The following is a 21926-nucleotide window of genomic DNA, read 5'->3' as shown; positions in this document are numbered from 1 at the left end:
GGCATCGCTTCTTCTAATGACAACACAGACAGGAGCTTTTACTGTCGCCACAAACAGGTAAATACTCACTGTTGGCCACCTTTACAAAATTATCCATACAATCAGTCAACGAAAAATGTTGTGGTGTACTCCTCAGGGTTATAAAACGCACCCTATCTAAGCCACATTCACGACCAAGTTTCGACCCTAGCCTCGCACCTACCTCGGCCTCATTTTGCGGCCTTGAGCTAATGCTAGCGTTAGGTATACAAAAATCATAGCTTGTGTTAATATATTATGAAATTGCTGTAATGCAAAGTAACTGCCATGGACCAGCAGCTAAATCCTAAAAAACCTGCTTTGTACGGTCGTATTTTGTAAATAGCTAACTAGCTTCATGTTAACGCCTTGAGGTCAGTTTCTCAGCCTGATACCGTCCTCTCCTAGGGAACCCCATGGAAAATATGCCTGATAATTATAGTATTGCTTTCTGGCAGACATACGTGCCTCAATGGACATTAATGAAAGTGTCTTACGAATTGCGAGTATTTATGGCAATATTCGTCTTATGTTTAACCTGCACAGCTACGTAGATACGTCGCTATATTTTGTTTACTTAGCTGATGCTGGTTAAGATAACGTTACTGCGGAGGAGTCCCCGTCAATAAAAGCGAAGTATCTAACACCCTGTTCAGACCTGGCATTAACATGCGTCTTCAGTGATCCGATCACAAGTGGTCAGCTCTAAGTACGTCAGTTAAATGCCTCTCCACATGATTGACCACTTGTGATCGGATCTCACTTCCCCACTTTATATGCAAATAAACAGATATGCGTTGTCGTTTTTAGCCATTGTCAGGCCTTCAGTAAACAAAGTGGAATGTAAGTTACCTGCACGTCCCCACTTTTAATACCGCTTGGTCGCCCATACCCACCCTCTCAGAATATTCTCGCATGACTGCCAGTCATCAAGGATCCGTGTCCCTTACATTGGTAACTTCCGTTAGTTTGTTTATTTTAAAATGAACTAACCAAAAAACGATTTCACTAGAGAAGTGAATGGCCATCAGGGCTACTCATTACTACTTGGTTTTAAGACTAACAGTTGGTCTTATCACATGCATCACATTTTTTTAAATGAGATTTGGGGTAATTACAAAGGGATTTTGACACTTTAAAGACTTGTTTTCCCTCTTGTTTACAGAACACAGTCATGAACTGGAGCAAAGGTGGTCCAGGTGTGAAGCGAGGGTTTGGGTTTGGAGGATTTTCTCTTGCAGGAAAAAAAGAGGAACCTCAACTTCCTCAAAAATCCCACACATCATTCGGCGCCACCGGATCAGGTGCGGGATATGGGAAGAACCAGCAGCTCCCATCGTTCTACAAAATTGGGACAAAAAGGGCTAACTTTGATGAGGAAAATGCGTGAGTATTACATCTCTCCCATACACATCCATGCATTTATACATAGGTTTAGTTCAACCCTAAGGAAACGTATCAGTGTGTAATGTGATTTGTGGTATTGAATGAATATAAAACTGCATCTTTGTCATTTTCAACAAGGTATTTTGAAGATGATGAAGAGGAGTCCAGCAGCAATGTGGATCTGCCATACATTCCTGCAGAGAATTCACCCACACGGCAGCAGATGCAGTCTGGTGGCGGCTCAGACAGTGAGGATGACCCACTGGATGCCTTCATGGCGGAGGTTGAGGTGAGAAGAGAATTGCACAAACTTTGCACAGTTTATATTTCCAAATGCATAATCTGCTGTTTTCTATTAAAAAAAAAATTTTCTCTCAGAACCAAGCAGCTAAGGATATGAGGAAACTAGAGGAAAAGGAAAAGGAGAAAAAGTCAGCCAAGTAAGTTATTTTTAATTTGTTTGATTTTTTTTTTTTTTAGTCACTTCTAATGTCCTTTACGTAGGTGTTTAAATTGAAATTTGGCCAGAAGGAAAAAAAAGATTGCCCACAACTGAATTAAAATGTTGTGAGCAAAACTAGAAGCCCACTAATTTGGGATATTCATACTGTTTTTTTTTTTTGTTTTTTTTTAAACTCCTGTACTATTCACTGCTTTTGCAAAGGTGATAAATTACCATTATCAATTGGCTTAATGCAGAAATTACATCTTTAGTGTTTCCAGTTACTGGCACAAAGAATGGCACATACAACTGTGTTTTTGCTGATAATAGATATTAGTACTAGATATCATCAGGTAAGCAAAGTGACCTTAGTCATAGTGGGGTGTGGGCTGTCTTGAGTGTATGAACGAGCCGCAGGGAAGTTTTTTTTCTCCGCTTGTCATTTCAGGGGTATTCGTGATGACATTGAAGAAGAAGATGAACAAGTGAGTGAGCCCTCCAAAGTTTTTAATCCACTACATTGCTGATCAGAGAGATGTCCAGACCAAACATTCCTCTCCCCTCTCTATTCTCATAAAGTCTTCCCTTCTGTCTGACCATGCAGGTTCCATATTTAGGGTCATCACGATGGAGACATTTTTCTTGTGTAGCTTATTCTTGTTGTTTTAGAAAGTGTGGAAAAAGCATGTTTAATTGTTAATTTATGTCAGCAAGTGATGGAATAGTTGATATCAGATTGTGAACAGTAATTTATCCTTTTGTTACAAAGCTGAATGTGTCTTCAGGTATACAGTGAGTCTCTTTGGTCTTGGTGCCTGGATGCTGTGGTAAGCAGCAGTCTGGCTCAATTTTTCACATGAAGTGCTATGCTCTCTGCAGGAAGCCTACTTCCGCTACATGGCAGAGAATCCCACAGCCGGCCTGACTCAGGAGGAAGAGGAGGAGAACATTGACTATGACAGTGACGGGAACCCAATCGCCGCTGCCACCAAGAAAATCATCATGCCGCTTCCTCCTATCGACCACTCTGAGGTACAGCTGACAATGCTGATTAAACACAGACGGTTCAAAAGTGTTGTCTCAAATATGGATCAGCATGTTATATACTGTATTTATCACGTGTTATATGAACTATTTTGTTGTGATTATTGCAACCTGTTTTGTCTTCTTTCATAGATTGATTACTCACCCTTTGAGAAAAACTTCTACAATGAGCACGAGGAGCTCAGCAACCTGACTGGAACTCAAGTGTTGGAGTTAAGGCAGAAACTGAACTTGCGGGTAAGACCATGATTCACTTCATGCACGTTAGTATATATATATGTTACATTGCTGAAGTGACATACATGTGACAGTTATTACTCTTGATGATGATAATAATAAAAATAGTTTATTAAAGGCACCTGTGGCCTATAGAATAAAACTGTTCACATATAATACAACCAGTACAGATGACAAGATAAACTGTTGTGCTCTTCATCATCATTGTTATTAATGTGTTTTTCCTGCTTATTTTATTCTTCCTCAGGTATCTGGTGCTGCCCCTCCAAAACCTTGTACCAGCTTTGCCCACTTCAGCTTTGATGAGCAGCTAATGCATCAAATCCGCAAGTCTGAGTACACTCAACCCACACCTATTCAGTGCCAGGTATAGTGCAAGTGTATCTTAAGGTAGCAACATAAATCAGTATTAAATGTTTTTTTTAATGGTGATTTAGACTTTTTGTTGTTTTTGTGCTGAATCTTTGGTGTAGGGTGTGCCTATAGCTCTGTCCGGACGTGACATGATTGGGATTGCAAAAACTGGCAGTGGCAAAACTGCAGCTTTTATCTGGCCAATGCTTGTTCATATCATGGACCAAAAGGAGTTGGAGGCAGGAGAGGGGCCCATCGCAGTTATCGTGTGTCCCACCAGAGAGCTTTGTCAGCAGGTAAGAAATGGGAAGAGATTTGAGTAAGTTTACATGAGGTTAATAAGAGGTTATCTGCTGCCGTATTAACAATAACACTTTGTTGGTGCACTAACGTGTGTCCCTTTAAATGTTCACCAGATCCATGCGGAATGTAAGCGCTTTGGGAAAGCCTACTCATTGCGTTCTGTGGCAGTTTATGGAGGAGGCAGCATGTGGGAGCAGGCCAAGGCTCTGCAGGAGGGGGCAGAGATCGTGGTGTGCACTCCGGTAAGAGAAGGGACTACCAACTTTTGTCTTTTACCTTGCTCCTGTGAAGAATATTCACATTCCACTGCTGCAACAAACAAAAGGTTTACTGCTAATGTGTGTTTGCACAGGGTCGTCTGATTGACCATGTGAAAAAGAAGGCCACGTCCCTGCAGAGAGTGACATACCTGGTGTTTGATGAGGCAGATCGCATGTTTGATATGGGCTTTGGTGGGTTGGAATGATCAGTTCTGTCACAAAGACGATGTTAAACATGTTTTATGCACTGCAGCTTATTTGTCTTTTCCCTTTCAGAATATCAGGTTAGATCTATCGCTAGCCATGTCCGCCCAGACAGACAGAGTGAGTGGGTTTCCTTAAGTATTAAGACAATTTTTCATTGTCATAAGTTGCGAGGCTTCAGAACGTTTTTTAAAACGTTTCGTATGATTTCCTTCACAGCTCTTCTGTTCAGTGCCACTTTTCGAAAGAAGATAGAGAGGCTGGCCAGAGACATCTTGATAGACCCTATCCGTGTGGTGCAGGGAGACATTGGAGAGGTATATGGCATCACACAGCAGTCAACACAAAATCAGCTTTTACATTTAGAACTGGAGCTACACAAGGAGACTAATATGTTCTCAAAGTCGCAAAATATGTGGAATTATGAATTCAAGAACACAGAATTTTCAAATACACTTAAATTGTTCTAATGTCCTGTACGTTTCCTCTCTTGGCCAGGCCAATGAGGATGTGACCCAGGTCGTGGAGTTGCTGCCCAGTGGGACGGATAAATGGGCCTGGCTGACCCGGCGGCTGGTCGAGTTCACCTCTTCTGGCTCTGTCCTCATCTTCGTCACCAAGAAGGCAAATTGTGAAGAACTGGCCACTAATCTGACGCAGGAGGGCTACAGCATTGGGCTCCTGCATGGAGATATGGACCAGAGTGAGAGGAACAAGGTCATTAGTGACTTTAAGAAGAAGAATTTGCCCGTTCTGGTTGCTACTGATGTAGCTGGTGAGTACAAAACAAGGCGGTGATGGAGATGGGAGAGGTTTTCTACATTCCATATCCTTCCGTCTTTGTCAGTTTATGTTTGAACGTCCACATGAACCTGTTTGTGTCTCATTTCAAACATTTGCTCTGTGAAGGAACAGTTAAGTCTACGGTATATCTGGAACTTTGGAACAAAGCTTATAGTATAAGCTATAAGCTGTTTTTATTTTTCCCCAGCTCGTGGTCTGGACATCCCGTCCATTCGCACAGTGGTGAACTACGACGTGGCACGAGACATTGACACACACACTCACAGGATCGGTCGAACCGGCCGTGCTGGAGAGAAGGGCGTAGCTTACACTCTGCTCACCAACAAAGACACTACATTCGCTGGAGACCTTGTGAGAAATCTGGAAGGAGCTAATCAATCTGTTTCTAAAGAACTGATGGATTTGGCCATGCAGGTGAGAATCAGAAAAGGTTTATAGCAACCAGTCTAAACATTTTGCTTTCTGGATGGGAGTTTAACTTTTTCTCTCTTCATGTTTTTTTTTTCTCAGAATCCATGGTTTAGGAAATCCAGATTCAAGGGTGGTAAAGGAAAGAAGCTGAATATTGGTGGAGGTGGTCTGGGTTACCGCGAGAGACCAGGCCTGGGGGCTGAAAGTTCTGTGAGTTACTGATTACTAGACTGTCAATCTGCTCTTCATGATCATAATGATTACTACGTGCTTTAAAATAATGAACAAAACAGAGAAGAAATTCAGAGAGAGATGAGTAACGCTCTGTTGTGTTGGCAGGATCGCACCAGCAGCAGCAGCAGCAGCAGCAGCAGCTTGTTGTCTTCCACTTGTAGCTATGAGGGCTACAGCAAACCAGCTACTGGGGCGATGGGAGACCGCATGTCCGCAATGAAACAAGCCTTCCAGGTAGAATTCTCTCTTTGCCACCAAGTGTATGATGCAGTTATTTGATACAATTTCATACTGTGTATATTTTCGATTCTGCTCTCTTACATTCTACTGATGATAGACTTTGTATGTGTGCTGTAAGTTATTCTCTCTTCTTTTTTTTTTAAACACCATTAATTTATACATTAACTTAATATTTCTTTTAGCCAGTTGTAAATACTGCACTTGAAGCAGATTATTAAAAAAAAAAATTAGAAGATGAATTGGTTAAGAATGATGTCTTTTCCAAACGGCAGCAAAGTGACTTTTCAAATGTAAAAATTTAAAACCTGGCCAGGAGGATTAACAGTCCTATCTCCACCTTGCAGATATATTTTGGTCATTTTATGTTATGAGACAGTAAAATCCTGACTTTGAAGTTTCATCACACCTTGTTTTGCCTCCAGGCAGCTAATCTCTTCTTCTCAATGTTTCCTTTTCCTCTTCTTCTAGGCTCAGTATAAGAGCCACTTTGTGGCCGCATCCAGCGGCCCTCCTAAGCTCAGCACCAAGTCTAACAGCTCGTCAGGCTGGACGAGTGCCGGCAGTCTGAGCTCAGTGCCGACAGAGGCTGCCAATGGCTCAGAGAGGTCCCACTCTGCCACCTTGTCAATGTCCAGCTTCACCAGCGCCGGCTCCCTGAGCTCAGTGCCCACCAGTCAAACCAGTTCACAGCACAGCTACCCTCCGCCTGCACCTCCCTCACAGAGAGACAGCTCACGGGACAGACATGGCGATGACCGGGGGAGGCATGGGGACAGTTACCACCGCCACAGTGACAGGAGCGACCGGCACAGCGGTGAGGACCGCTACAGTGAACGAGATCGCCATGGAGACAGGGACCGCGACCGCCACGGGGAACGGGATCGCTACAGCAGCAGCCGCCACGGCGACAGTCGCAATGGAGATGGAAGCAGGAGGGACAGAGATGATCGAAGGAGTGACAGGGATGGGGGAGACAGGGGGAGTGGGGAGGGGAGGGACAGAGGAGATGATAGCTTTGCTGTTCCTGAACCACCAAAACGTAGAAAGAGCAGGTGGGACAACTAAAGAAAAAAATAAACACATCAGTAGAATAATATGTGCAACCAACTGCTCCATGACAAACTTGTCTGTGTAGGCAGATAGCAGAGCATATCAGAGAGTGATACAAGCACAGGGATGGAGGGGGGGGGTTTGTGGACTCTAAATAAATGGGAAGTGTATTGACGCTACTGTCATCTTGGCTCAGAACTCATGATTTGGTCAGAGCTCAACAGAGTGTGTCAGACAGGTCAACAAAAGCAGCTCAGAGACAGCCACTGTACATACACCATTAAGACTGTTGTTATTGTAAGTCAATAGGATCAAGCAATAGAGCTTTAATGAATCTTTATTGTCAGTAAACAATTCAAAGTTAGGATGTGTTGGTTGTTGTCTTGTTTCTACTCACTGAGCTCCTAACATGCTTTTGTGCTTGCAAACCTGACGCATTTATCTTTTCCTAACGGATCTTTGCCAAGTGTGTTTGTGTGTTTGCTTTTTGTTCATCTACAAAGCTAACTCTGAAAACTCTTTGCATCTTTGAAGGCGCTCAGTGATGATTCACAGTCACACAAGTACATGTCAAAAACTGTATAGCTCTTTTTGTGTCTTGTATTCAAGTTTTAGTGAAGTGCCTTCGCTTGGCATTTAGTCTGTCTTATGCTTTTGAAATGTTTTTCAGGAAGATGCATTTGTTTGTTTGAGAGAGGGATTTCAAGTGTTCATTCACAAATGGAAAATGTGAAGTTTTGATTAAAAAGACTCCTTTGGCATCTATTTTTGTATGTTTTCTATGACGATCAATCTGTGCCGCCCACTGAAAACAAATGTACAGGTGTTGCTCTCACTTCAGCCTTTGATATTGTTTATAAGTCTACATGAAATTCATGAGGCAGAACAACAGACATGCTGACTGCTTTAAAAATGCACTGGGACTGTCTTGTCTGAATAGCACGGTTTTTAACAATAGTTGTACCTGTTGTTGGCTGTAATCAATACACCATTAATGAGCTTTCAATATAGATGTAGATGTATCAGTGTCTTCACAAATACAACGCAGTGTTATAGTGTCTCACTGTGACCAGTGGAGGGTAGTGAACTCTAGTGTCATGACAAGACATATTTTTGCTTTGTGGCTGTGTTGCAGCCAGTTGCAGAAGACATGTGGATGTGGAAAACTTGATTGCACTAAATATCAGCATATTCTGGATCCAAAAGTCAGTCAAGAAAGTGAAACTGCAAACAGGCTGGCTTCTACAACAAGAGAATGGTCCAAAAGCAGATCTCAAAATCCACCATGTGCTACCTCAAGTAACAAGCTGAAGCTTTTGGAATGACCCTGACAGTCCCCTGAGCTGAACCTGAGACATTATAAGTTAAAAGTTGATTGATAAAAAGCCTATAAAGACTTTCCTGAACATCACTGAGATTCGGTGGGTTGATCTTAAACATGCCTTACAAGGCACCCTACTTAGTACTGACTTAGTCGGGTGTCCAAACTTGTGCATATGCCACAATTGGTTTAATTTCTTTTTTTAAGTTCATGAAATAAAAAGTAACCGTGAATTAACATTTGAGGAAAGGCTTTTTTTTTAAATGTCTGCTGTTTGCTGCAGGGAGTATATTTACTTCTTGTCAAAGGTGCTTGCTGTAGTCATTCTGGCCATTTAAAGATTCCTTTCTAATGCACTTTCAGTTTAAGTGATGGGGTACAAAATCAAGTGCTTTGCAAAAATACATTCAAAAGATTATGTGAAGCTACGATGAGAATTCAGCAGTCTGAGTTACACAAATCAAGTGGGCATCTTCCACAGTTAAAGCTGTTTTAGTACAAGAGTCACACCTTTATGTTTCCTGCAAATGTGTTTTTGAGCTCCAGCACATTGATAATTCCATAAAGAGGGAATTTTGTTCTAAAACACTTTAACTTTGGAAGAATATATTTGATTAATTTGAATGGCTAAAGCCCCATATTAGCTTCAGATAAACTTCTGAATACATTTTTTGCTCAAGGACTGTGGATTTTATCCATCATCATCTACAATGAAAGCCAAAGTGATCTCTTAACGTATGAACAGGAGGAATGATTACATCAAGCATAACGTTCGTTGTTTCATTGTCAGCACCTGACTACTGTTTTAGGACAGACTATAGAAATCGTGAACCTACCCTTTGAATCTCTTTAAATAAAGTTAGTGTAGAAGGATACTATTTACGTAAAAGCTTGAAAGTGTCATTCTTGTTCTAGACGTAGTACTGATTTATCCGACAACCCTTGAATGCATCGGGAGCAGATGAGAACCAATAGCGTGCGACATCCTGCCGAAGAAAAAAACGTTCTGTTGAAAACCGAGATCAGGGGCGAAGCAGAGGGTAGAAACTCACCGGCACCGGGGCCAGCGTCCGCAACAAAGCCTCCCAGAAAAGTGGATGAGAGGGCCGATATCTACGTCCAGCCACTGAGTGAACAGACTCTGCGTTTTTCAGCCAGTGTGTCGCAGACAAGAAGCGCAGATGGTGAGTGCTTTTGCTCGGCTGTTGTGTGTCTGCAGCCTCCCCTCCCTCCGCTGCTCTCCTCCCGGCTCCTCTTTTTTTTGTGAGATGAGGTGAGGTGATGATGTCTGTCCACTCGCCAAGGTTTAGCTAACCAGGAGTCGGTTTTGTTGTGTAAGCCACGGCATTAATCTTGGATTTAAATGCAGTATTTAGGCATCAGAGGAGATTTTGTTTATTTAAAGGATATTCAATCGCCCGCCATCGTGTTCCTCAAAATGCTAGCAGTGTGCTGGTTGTTCTAACGTTTATTAGTTAGCTAGCTTGATGGCTAATTAATATTAACAAAACTATGTGATTTAAACGTATTGAATAATACATTTAACTCACATTATCCGTGCTAGTTTGAATATCTATCTTTCGTACTGACGGTCCATTTAAAATTCCCTCCATATTAGTTTTGTAAATTCATTTGTGGTTTAATTTTATGTGGCGTTTTTTGTTTTGTTTGAGCAGCAGTTAGCAGGCATAGCAGATAAATGTGTGTATTTGTAGATGAGGATTACCGCTGGCCTGTTATGTGGTATATGTAGTAAATCAAGTCCACACAGCCAGGTATTTTGTAAAAAGAATTTGCAAATGATTTAACTGTAGAAACCTAAACTATTATAATTTAGCAAATAAACAATAATATAAAAGCAGAAGAAACTTTTAAAGACTGCTGAATGTAATCAACAGTACGATTATTACAATAGAGGTGGGAAGTTTATGGTACACTCTGATCAAAAGATATTCCTATATTGATCTCCTTTAGTATGTTTGCATGCTACTCAATGTCCTAGTTTTGAGTCTTACCCCAGTGTTGATGTATTTTGGGATATCATATTTACAGGTAGTATGAAAAACCTGGTTATTCATATCCTTGTGTACATGATCGTGACAATCCAGGTTTCTGATCTTGTCTGTTCAAGTGTGTCATGATTCCTCCTCAACATCTCAGCTGCTCAGTCATTTTATGTACCAATGGATAATGATCAGAAACCTGGATGAAGTATTTACCTGCCACAATAGGTCTTGGTTTCTCCAAAAGTAGCTTGCATGTAACCACACTCATTTAAACTTGAAACTAAATGGTCCATTAAATATCCACGGCAGCTTACAGCTGCTGTCATTGTCAGATGACTAATTCCTGACTGGATGAACGACTGGATTTTCAGCATTAGATGAGAGTCTACAGCAGGTGGAAGAAAACATGCATTTTACCCTTTATACAAATTTCTTGCCTGTGTTTGTTTTGTCAAGTAGTTTACAAGCTGCTCTGTGGTCTGGTAAAACCACTTTTTATCCGTCCAGGGCACCACATCCACAGCAGTCTGTTATTATAACCCTGGCATATGGCGACAAGGCTTAAGTAAGTATATGGTCAGTTTCATTTCCTGCTTGTCAGTGGACTCCTTGACTGTAATTTCAGTCAGAGTTGACGGTACAGATTGACACCCTGCTCAGTTGGCTGATTTACATCAGTATGCTGTGGGATTTGAGAGGCTGTTGTTGCAATTTGACTGACTTGTTTGTCCAAAAATAAATAAATAATGCGGATTTAAACAAAGCACATTACACAAAGCTGGACTAATAACATTTATATTGTTTGACCATGTGCTCATCAGTCAAACAATTACCATTAACGGCACGACAACCTGATTTGTTGGGCATGTCAGAAGTGCCATATGTTGGGAAAGGAGGGTGTTTGCTTGCTGTCAGATGTTCAGAACAGTATTAAATGGGTCACCAGCAGGTCCAAGCCATAGAGCTGCAGGCAAAAGTGGTTAGAAAAAATGTTTTAACTAGCAGCATACCTGTTCAATTATTTCCCATTTCCAATCATTTATTGTGTTAGAGTTATAGATGGCTTTGAAAATGAGGAACATAATGAGGGTGGTTGTGTGAAGCAAGGAACATAGAACCTTTTTTTTCAGGCCTTGAAAAGGGTTGGACATTGTTTTTCAGTGTGATTTAATAGTGGGATTTTAAGGAACGTGAGTCATACTTTTGCAGATTGCTCGCTATGTCTTCATATTTAATGATGTGTGCTGCACATGGACGTTGCAGTTTTGCAAGTCAAATCAGTTAATCTGAAGAAGAGGTCAATATTTTTCACAGTACATGCATGCATCCTTTTAAACCATTCAACTGTTGATTTTATGAAAAAAAAAAAAGATATCTTTTATAGTTTGCCTCTTTTTTCTTCTCCTCTGGGGAATACAAATGTCACTTTAGACTCTATAAACCTGTACGGAAGTATTATGGCTCAGACATTGGAGGCAAAGACTTAACACATTCCTTAAATCAGATCTCAGACAGATTGTTTGTAATAGATGTTTTAGCCAGTACAACAATAAATCAGTGACAGTGAGATGACAAAAGCCAATTTTCAGTAAATTGCTGCAGAGGAAGATAAGAAACTCTGTGACATTGTGATCATATCTTTTCTTTATTTTTTATTTTCTTTCTTTTCAGTGCTGTCAAAACTCCTCTAAGTGCCATTTGTAGCTCTGTGTAACTCTTTTCAGTAGTAAATGTACTTTTGATTTAAACAACTCACATTTCTCTGTGTCTCAGATGTCTTTAATGTAGGTTATCTGGTTTACCACAGGGCAGACTGCTTAGAAACAGTTTTGTGTTTCCCACAGCATCAGTCAGCAGCAGACATCCAACAAGTCACATTCTGAAGTCTGTTGAGCTCTTCGGGAAATTTGTGCACTGAAACTCAAGAGATCCATATTTAATTTTTGGGAAATTACTACTTAAGAGGCCTTATGTGGAAAAATGGTCATTGTGTCATTGTCCCAGGCGACTGTCTCCATCCGCAGTTAAGAAGCCTTGAGTGTGTGATGGAAATTTGCTGTGATGGCAAAGCAGACATTTGCATACGAGTTTTTTTTTTTTTTTTCAAGACAGGATAGGGCATGTTGTCTTGAATTCCAGTCCTGAGGGAGAATTTGGTTGTGAAATATTTCTTCTTCACCAGTCCATGATAACATCTGATCAATGGTAACACTTGAGGCTGTATCTTCAAAACCTTTCAGAGAGGTTGCATGCGGCAGCGAGTGGCCTCTCGCTTTTGTCAAGTCAACACAGATTCCAGGTCCTCGACACATTCTTTAACAGGCTGCCGCTTGTTTTGTTCTTCTTTTTCTGCAGTTTTAAGAGGAAAATATAAACAGACCAGCTGCTACCAACCACGAACATCACAGACTTGACCCCCATTTGGTTCAGGAGCACAGGACAAAAATGAGAGATGTAGCATCAGTAAGAGACACTGTGCTTTGTTGTTGGCTTTGATTTATGATTTCATCATTATTATCTGATTTTATGAATAAAAGATAGTCCAGGACCATGTTTTAGCCCGGTAGAGATCTCTGACACAATTATGAGAGGATTTAAGTGATTTTAATTGTGCTCCGAGGCAGCTTCTTCAATGGAGTGACAAAGGAAACACTGAGGCCTTTTTCTTTTCTTTTTTTTTTTTAACATGATTAGAAAGACATTACAGTTCTGAACCTTAGGTCAAGTGAGCAAAAGTTGCTGTCTACTATTTGAAAGTGAAATCTCACTTTTTTTTCCATGTGAAAGGAAAGCCTGCTTCTCAGAAAAGATACATGCAAATGATGCATGGCACAACGAAAAGCTTTAGTTCTTCTTTGAATCAACAGAACCACAAAGAAAACTTCATAAATACTGTTTGTAGAGCTGAAACAATGAGGTAATTAATTGATTTAGTTAAATAAACAGTTGTTATTTTATCTTTTTTTTTTTTTTTTTTGAAACAAATCTGCCAATCATTCCCTGGCTGCTACTTTCCAATGTAAGGATTTGTTGCTTTTCATATCACTGTTAACTGAATATCTTCTGGTTTTGGACTGTTGGTCAGATAAATCAAGACATTTGAAGATGTTATCTTGTGCTTCGGGAAATTATACCAGGCATTTATCGCTAGTTTTCACATTTTATAACGAAATGATTTGTCCATTAATTGAGAACATTAAAAAAAATCTGTAATTGCAGCTCTAATTTCTCCACCTTTTTCAAGATGGCCAGTCTTTGAGTGCTTGTCATCCTACATTCATTGAGCAGCTGCATGTTTGGTTAAGTCTTTAAGAAGTTTTATCTGGACCTCAACAGCCACCACAGACAGGAAGTGAAAAAACAAGTGTCTGTCAGTGCACTAAAGAGACATGCAGACATTCAAAACCCTTTTTCTTCAAACGGCAGAATGCCCCGTCATGTTCCCATTGCATGCAGGAAGTTCAAAAAGGGAAGAGAAGTAGTGGCTGACCAAACACCCCAACACACTCCCAGATGTGATTACTCTGCAGACTGGTGAACCTCCATCAGACAGTTTGGTCCTGCTTTCATCAGTTCCCCAAACCTCATGTTCTGATAATACTCAGTTTTCCATCACAGGGATTTTTTTTTTTTTTTGTACAAACCCCAGACTTGAGTGTTTTTTTTTGGTTGTTTTTTTTTTCTTATCAGTCATCTTGTCCACATAACTTGCTTGGTCTTGTCATGTTCAGAGTTACTGATGGAAGGTTGCTGTCAAGAACAGGCTATATATCTTCCCTGCGGCAGCAGTTTTAGTTGTTGGATCAGTGCCAATGCCTTGCAGGTCAAGAAAATGCAATCCGCAGTTAGATGGTGTCTGCAAAAAAAATCTTAACATTGCAAGTACTGAACTGGAAAATGTTGTTTGTTATGATTAGTTTAACGTCAAACTGCTTGACAACTCATAGATAGGCTTATTAACATTGTTTTAATGTGTTTAAAGGATGAAGTTCTTCACATTTGTTCAGCCCCCCCACCCCCACCCCGTCCCAAACGATTTAACAATTTCTAAATATAAGAAATGAGAGAGTGTGAGCCCTGTTTTGGATTAATGACATAAGACATTTGTTAACATAGCGCCTGCCTTCCCTTCTAGGGGCCTGTTGCAGTGAATCGTGCACCACGGTGTGTATTCAGTGATGATCAAGTGCAAGGAGGGTTTCTTTATAGTGCTGATGGAAAGAATATAATAAAGAGGAGATACTTCTTCTAATTTGAACTTGTTCCCCCTTTAATGCTATTCTTCAGAGTAGCTGGTCTAAATGTGATTTATATCAGCAGATATCTCCTCTAAGCACTGTAATTTGCGGTTTGTAGTTTTGCTGTCTTCCCTAACAATGAATGACTTAAACATATTTTGAGGTTGCATGTTTTTGTAAACTACATCCTCAAAATTTTATTATTCTATTACATCCTTCCCTGATTTTTTTTTTTTTTTTTTTTTTTTTGAAAGAATAAGATTAGACTTGAGGGGGGTTGCTTAACTCTTGTGTCACATAGGTGGTCTGTGCCCTGGGGAAAAAAATGGGATGTGTGTTTCCTCAGTGTCCAGTTGAAGTTGCACAGTAGCAAGTATTTAAAGGAAAAGTTTGACATTTGCTCAATGTACTTTGTTTGCTTTTTTGCCAAGAGTTACATGAGAAGATTGCTATCCCTCTTGTGACCAGCAGCCGGTTAGACATGGTACTGTCAAAGAGTAATAAAACCCACCTACCAAGCACATTTAAAGCTCCCTAATGACCTATTTATAGCTTGTAAAAATGTCATGTAAAAATTGGTATTGATTTTCTCATCGAACCCTTGGAAAGAAAGTAAATGAGTGTACTTTCTAAAACTAGTCCTCATAAACAAATACAAAGAAAAATGTATACAAATATATACAAAGAGGCTCCTGGGTAATTGCAACATAAAAAAGGCACACAGGCGTGCATGTGCAGGTGTGATTAAAACCAAAGCGAGGACTCAGTGTGAGGGATTGGTGCTGTGAGGTAAGAGTTGAAACTCTGTTGCAAGGATTTCCCCACTCATGTGAAAGTGGTCTTTGTTTGGTAAGATACAACTCTCCAGCTGGCTCTAGCTTCTCACACACTGGTATGTCAAATCGCTTCACAGTTAAAACAGTGTTGGGTGTAGCAGAGCTAATTACTTGCACAACAGACCTTCTGTATTTGTGTTTTACATTGAGCACCTTGTCCTGTGCTCATGAGGCCTTTCTTTTCCCACCACTCCAAGAGGTGGACTAATTAGTAATTTGTGAGTTGTATGTTTCTGAATATCATGGTTCTCCAGTAGTTCATTCACTCTGCACTCTAAAGCTTTCATACAGGCCACGTGGTCGTTAGCTGTCACTTACTGGGATGGAAGTCAGTTAGGAGTTGAGCTGCTGCTGCTGGGGCTCTGTAAGACAGAGGAAACTAGACGTGTCATAACAACTTCCTGCCATGTTTGTGCTGTTTGGTGGCTTTTGAGACTCATGTACATATAAGGTAAAAGAAGACAAGATGGCACAAGCTAATCTGTAGTCTTCCAGGATGCCTGTGTATGTGTGTGTCAGTGTGTGTGTTTGGAATGCATGCCTACCCCCTAACATAGTAACTAATCTCACAGCGTTGTTTTTTTTATCAAGAAAAACATTGGCAGTTCTGTGCTTTCACTCAGATCAGTTTTCCTTTTTTGGCCAAGTTGATTTCATGATTTCATCTGTACAAATGCAGTTTGTTGACCTCATTATCATGCTCTTACAGCCTCCCACTGAGGTAAACCCTCTCTACAGGCGAACTTTACACATTCAAACTACAGTTTTCAACAGTGTTAAATAATTTTGAGTCATGTTTCTCAGCAGCTGAACTGCAGCAACAGGAAGTGGTTGCAGCCCGCTAGATCACCACCAGCAAAGTGTGAGCTGTTAGCAGCAACATTAACTGAACTCAAGAGGATCCAGGGATGAGGAGGAGACAGATTTGATTGCATCTACAGGAAGCTGCATGGCCTCACTTAATGAGACAATTATTTCTAAAGCATGTCATCCGGTTCTCGTAAGTGCAGACAACACCCATACTGTTCATCCCACTCTGTTGTTGCTTTAATGCACCACTCAACAAAGTCAAAAATAGTACGCAAATCACAACACAAGAGGCAGCATTCGTGCTGTTGTAGATTGCTTATCAAAGAAGGCCACTCTAATTGTTCTAGATGAGCTCACAATGTGCAGATAAGGAAAGGCGAAATGACAATATATACATACACAGTAAGATGATATAAATTTGTGAACCCATATTGTTTATATTGTGGGAGCAAGGATTTTAATATCTCTGGATATATGTGGTTGAGAGCAATGTTGCACAGCCGTGAGCAGGACTTGTTTGTCCGCATGAGTTTTGTGGTTAATGCTCAATGAAAATTTTGCACTGGTCATGGCATGGAATTTTTTTGAAGAGCAACTGGCCGCATGCTTAACTTCAGTACTTCTTATTAACCACATTTGGGCCATACTTGGTATTTTTTTCATGAGAAAGTTACAAAGACTTATGCAATATTGGATTTTTATTTGCTTTTTTTCTGTTTGATTATTATGTCATGCATGTTACTTGTACTGTGATGGAAGATTTTACCCCAATTTCCTGACCATTTTAGTATTTTAGCCACTTTTCTTCAAGCCCAGTTGCAGTTTTTGTAAGCACGACATACTTATTGATCTCAATTCACGTCATCTTGTCAATGTTTTTATGAGAGACATGGATGCACATACAGTACCTCATGCTACCATGACTGTGGCAGCCAACTTGATTATTTTTATTCATACAAAGCAAGACATTTTGAAAGTCACAGAGTATGCAGCAGTTGTCTCTGATGCCAAAGCTCTCCCTCTCTTCGTAAGTCTGGTCGCAACCCCACAATCCCCCTTCATCCACCCCTTTCTCCAGCTCCAGCCAAACTGCCTTACATAACAGGGTTTTAGCAGAGTCTGCAGTGGACTTTTCCCCCTGCCTAAACAGAGGTTGCCCTTCTTCCCTGCACACTGGCTTTTCCATGGCAGTCACTGTGTACGCGGCTGAATGTCTCTCTGTCTGTTTATTATCCGCTTGAACTACCTGTAAGTCCTGCTTAAAGATGAGGCCCTGCTTGTTGCTGCCGGGGACCGGCTGCAATACTCCAGAGGCCAGATACTGTCATTATTACTGTGTATCTTCCTCCAGCTTGAGATCATGCAAGCTTTTCTCTGTCCTCTTAACCTTCTCAATGCCCCGGGAGTCTTTCAGTTCATCGACGGCAACCAAATCGCAATTATATGACAAAAACATCGACACGTACAGCGTGCAGAGAAATGTGGTGACCTGTGTTGAATGGCAGCCAGAAAATTAAAGAGTAAACCTACAATTGCTCCTGATTGTAGGGTTGAGTGGAAGAAATACCTCATTACATGCATGGATTACAAAGCTGCAAAAACATGCAGTAATTTCAAAGATAAAGACTGGCAGAATAGGTGGCGGCCATGATGTTTCACTGAGACATCTCCTACTGTTTAGTTAGAGATTTGTGAAGTTTCTCAACTGGAAAGCTGGTTCTGAGTTGTTCTGCTATGTTGAGGGCAGCTTCATGCAGTGTGTCCCACAGCTCGGCTCACATGACCAGACAGAAGGCACCTGATCCTCTCCCAGGGGTGCAAAGAGACAGATGGAGCGAATAGAAGGGGGGCGGGGGGGGGATCAGATTGACAATACTAACACACTGGTAAAGGTAATAAGAGGACAGTACAAAATGCATCCTTGTGAAGTTCTTCTGTTGCTTGTAATCTGATCGGTTTCACCCAATGTTTGTTGTTTCACTTTAGAGCATAACAGCTGTCTGTACACACATTGAAATACATTTGCTTATGTGTTTTTCTATGCATTCCCAGGACACCAGAAGCACTGAAGAGAAACCTGTCCAGCGATCTAAAGTAAATATATATTGTCTGTGTGTGTGTCTTTCTCTCTCTCTCTCTGTCTCTCTCTCTCTCATATCCCTTGTTCACGCTCCTCTGTTCATCTGTGTGTGTTGTTCTTGCCGCGCTTCACTTTCATCAGCCTTTGATCTCAGAAGAGAGCAGAGGAAGTCTGTCTTGCGTTTTGAGTCTCTTGTAAAAACTAGCTTTCATGTTGCTAAAGATCAAGGTCTACATCACCTCCTGTTTGTGTATCTGATAGTAAATCTGTATATTTATGTGCTCAGTCCTTCAGCTTTAAGACTCAAAAGGAAGTCTGCTCATCATGTGAGAAGACGGTCTACCCAATGGAGAGATTGGTTGCCAACAACCTGGTCTTCCATTCAGCCTGCTTCTGCTGCAAGCACTGCAACGCCAAACTCAGGTGACTATATACAGTTCATCGTTTCCATGTGTGTTTTACTTGACTTTTTTCTTCTCCTGGCTCCTTTTGGTTTGCATGTAACTGTGTAATTCCACTTTTTCCGACAGCCTTGGCACCTTTGCAGCTCTTCAAGGTGAATTTTACTGCAAACCCCATTTCCAACAGCTGTTCAAGAGCAAAGGCAACTACGACGAGGGCTTCGGACGCAAACAGCACAAAGAGCTCTGGGCGTCCAAGGAGACAGACAATATAACAAAGACGGCATAATCATGTCTCCCTGTGTCCCATCCCAGCCCTTCCTCTTCCTTTGCCTCCTCCTAACACCTCCAGTACATCACAATGAACACAAGCCTCATAAGCTGGGCCTCTGTTAAGTCACCCACACACTCACTTGCTTTTGAAATGCCATCAGAACAGATACATGCACAAAACAGCTAGGAAGTGACTGGCCAGTCTTAATCCATACCAATTAAAAATTAATTTTAGGGATATTGTTTGGGTTTGATTTTATTGATATCTGTATTTTCCTAATTTTATTTTCCAATTTCCTATTTGGAATTGGTAGTTGATTGTGACCAAAAACCTTCTCTGGTATGGGGAGTATTATAATAATAATAATAATAATAATTAGTTATGTTTTTCTCTTTTATTCTCTTAATAAATTTGCACCCTTTCTTTTTGGAATATGTGAACTGTATGCTCAGGCAAACATATCAGAGGGGTTACAGCGCATCCATGATTTGCAGTAGAGCATACACTCAGGTCAATTTTCACCCAAGGATTTTAGCAAGACACAAATCAAAATAATAGTCCTCAGTATTGTGACTTTGCTGTCAGAGACAATTTTTTCTGTTGGTCAGGTTTCATATATTTGAGGAACAAACAGGGTACAGAGTACTGTAAAACAACGCGCACATCAGCAACAGCTCACCTCTCGTGTTTTTTGATTGCTTTGGTTTTCTCATCGTTCGCATCATCCCACAGTTTGTTCTCATTTCGACGACCAGTTTGAGTCTTATCGTTGCATGTTGGTATGACTGGGTCTTAACAGCCTTATCTTATGACTGTATCGATCTTTTGTGTTGTGAATGGTTTTATTTCTCATTGATGCATAGTGAATCACTTTTTAAAGTTTTTTTTAGAAGCGTTTGAGTTTGGATTTGATTGATGTCATGGCATAGGTTGATCCTCTTTGAGCTTTTACGGTCAAAATTTAAATGGAATTCTCAAGTTGTGTTTTGTATACTATCTGTACATAGAGGTATAGTTTGTGATTAGTGAACATTCCCCCTCCTCATACTGTCTTGCACATGCGACCACACATGATCACCAGACAAGATGTTGATAATCACAGGGAAACTTAGGCCTCGTCCTGTAAACATCCTTCTCTAAAACATTTAAGCGGAGCTGTAAACCTGGTTAAATTGATTACTTCAGTTATAGTTCTGTGCCACAAATGAGGATGTTGATGGACAGAGCTTAAGCCTTGCAGGACACCACACAATTTTGTCCCTTCACTTCACACTTGTCAGTTCTTAGCGTCTTGTGATGAGTTCCCTCCTGCTGTATTTGAGTGTGTTCTTATAACTTGATAGTTTTTATGGGGACATAGACAGATCCAATCGAATCATAGTGTCTTGAACATCCATCATTATTCGTTCCCCCCCAAGTCCCACCTAGTAAGCGTGGGCAGATTTCCTTTTTAAATAAATGCCTTCCTATTCTCATCTCATGTCTTATTTGCTAAATACATCTTAGCACCTGGACCTATTTCTTATTATTGAATTTACCATAGGTGGCTGATGGAGGGTTGTCACAATATTGGTCCCCTAGTGCTCCTGCATGTTGCATGCAAAACCCAGTGCGGAGCACCCCCTGCTGGGGAAAGTGTGACAGTAGTGTCTAGCGTGAAAAGATGAAAAAAATAACTTTGCCCAAGAACTTCTCAACAAAGCCTTTATTTGAAGTTTTTAAATGCGTTGCCTCAGTCTGCAGTGCAGCTACTGCACTCCAGCCACTTTTGATGTTATTTAATTGCACCACCTAAGAGAAATGAATCCAGTTAGGCAAGATTTCCACAACTGCATTTCATTCTATATGACGAATGAGTCTAAAGCCATTCAAATATCTAATTTTAGGAAATATCTGAATACCACTGAGACTTGACTGACACTTGAATGACACAAAGTACTTTTTGTGACTGAAGGTTTACTGTGAATTTAAGCATGCTGTGCAGAATAGAAAGCTAAACTTAACAGATGGATATTTGCTACTTTTTTAAAAGAGAAGCCTTAGAAATAAATAGCTGATCGTATTGCTTTTTCAAACAAGACCTTTTGAGTGCACAGATCTTTACAAAGAAATCTCCTCATCATTCCTTTTCAAAAACAGACCTGCTTACTCGAATCCCACTCTTTAACATAGAAATACTTCATTCAACCAGCAGCCATTTTTCCTATCTAACCACTTTTTATCCACATATAATGTACAATAATTCAAATTCTACTGTGCGTGACTGTAAATTTTATATTTTCCTTTTTTTTCATTTTAAAACGGTCCTCTGGATTCCTGAGAATGCTTTAAAATCAAGAGTATTGTATCTAGAAATGCTGTCTTTGTCATTCTCCGTTAGCAGTTCGCCAAGGTACAGCTGCAAAATCTGTGAATTGCAACTTCTAAGTGTAACAGAGCAGACAAGGTACACTTTACACTGGTGCCAAGAGGCTCAGGTGAATGATTGCAGTGTAACGTTTTAAATGTTAAATCTGTGAGTCATTTCATTTTTGTGCTAAACTTGATGTGGACTTACTTTTCAATGCTGTTGTCATTGAGACATTTTAAATGTATGCATCGTTGAAAATGTATTCTGTATTGCAGACTTGACGTGTGGATTGAGGTGGCCTTACAGCAAAAGGACGCTTGGACTGTGTTTGCAGTCTTTCTCCTCCATTCTCCCTTCTCTCTATTACTTAGTTGTGGTATAGAAGATTTTAAAATGTAAGCGCCCCCTTTCTGCGCCAATACACACAATCATTTTGTGCATTTCTTTCATTTCTTTTTTGTTTTTTACATGCTTTTGGAGAAAAAATAAAATGCTGGTGTTGATTTAATGTACTGACTTCAGTGTGTTATTTGTGTAAAGATGGCTAGATCCTTAAATACCAGGGAGGTTAATGACTGAACGCCTTCACTCAAAGACACCAAAAATTTCAATTATTGTATTAT

The 21926-nt window shown here is 40.5% G+C and overlaps 2 protein-coding genes across 2 annotated transcripts; both read left to right on the top strand.

Moving 5' to 3' along the window:
* The first annotated feature begins 6 nt into the window (after positions 1-6).
* Positions 7-7752, top strand: ddx42 (DEAD-box helicase 42). Its single transcript, XM_022739371.1, has 18 exons — positions 7-57; positions 1184-1404; positions 1543-1693; positions 1783-1844; positions 2295-2331; positions 2726-2878; positions 3023-3127; positions 3375-3494; positions 3601-3777; positions 3898-4026; positions 4137-4236; positions 4321-4368; positions 4468-4565; positions 4747-5023; positions 5240-5466; positions 5563-5673; positions 5803-5931; positions 6406-7752. Exons 2-18 carry the CDS (start codon positions 1193-1195, stop codon positions 7000-7002), a joined length of 2733 nt encoding a protein of 910 aa, XP_022595092.1. The 5' UTR covers positions 7-57; positions 1184-1192; the 3' UTR covers positions 7003-7752.
* Positions 7753-9311: 1559 nt separating this feature from the next.
* Positions 9312-21811, top strand: limd2 (LIM domain containing 2). The gene is made up of 4 exons (XM_022739380.1): positions 9312-9492; positions 18251-18292; positions 18565-18701; positions 18809-21811. Exons 1-4 carry the CDS (start codon positions 9490-9492, stop codon positions 18966-18968), a joined length of 342 nt encoding a protein of 113 aa, XP_022595101.1. The 5' UTR covers positions 9312-9489; the 3' UTR covers positions 18969-21811.
* The last annotated feature ends 115 nt before the right edge of the window (positions 21812-21926 follow it).

The sequence above is a fragment of the Seriola dumerili genome, unplaced genomic scaffold (assembly GCF_002260705.1).
Source record: "Seriola dumerili isolate Sdu_G_001 unplaced genomic scaffold, Sdu_1.0 BDQW01000044.1, whole genome shotgun sequence".
NCBI classification, from domain to species: Eukaryota; Metazoa; Chordata; class Actinopteri; order Carangiformes; family Carangidae; genus Seriola; species Seriola dumerili.
Note: the sequence above shows the minus strand (reverse complement) of the source record. Positions and strands in the feature narration are given on the sequence as shown.

Bases quoted from the DNA above. Each gene is read 5' to 3' on its own strand.
- ddx42 (XM_022739371.1), top strand. From the start codon at position 1,193: ATGAACTGGAGCAAAGGTGGTCCAGGTGTGAAGCGAGGGTTTGGGTTT. The intron at 4,027-4,136 runs GTAAGAGAAGGG...GTGTTTGCACAG, and splicing joins AGATCGTGGTGTGCACTCCG to GGTCGTCTGATTGACCATGT. The intron at 5,932-6,405 runs GTAGAATTCTCT...CTCTTCTTCTAG, and splicing joins CAATGAAACAAGCCTTCCAG to GCTCAGTATAAGAGCCACTT.
- limd2 (XM_022739380.1), top strand. The intron at 18,293-18,564 runs GTAAATATATAT...TTATGTGCTCAG, and splicing joins AACCTGTCCAGCGATCTAAA to TCCTTCAGCTTTAAGACTCA. The intron at 18,702-18,808 runs GTGACTATATAC...TTTTTCCGACAG, and splicing joins CACTGCAACGCCAAACTCAG to CCTTGGCACCTTTGCAGCTC.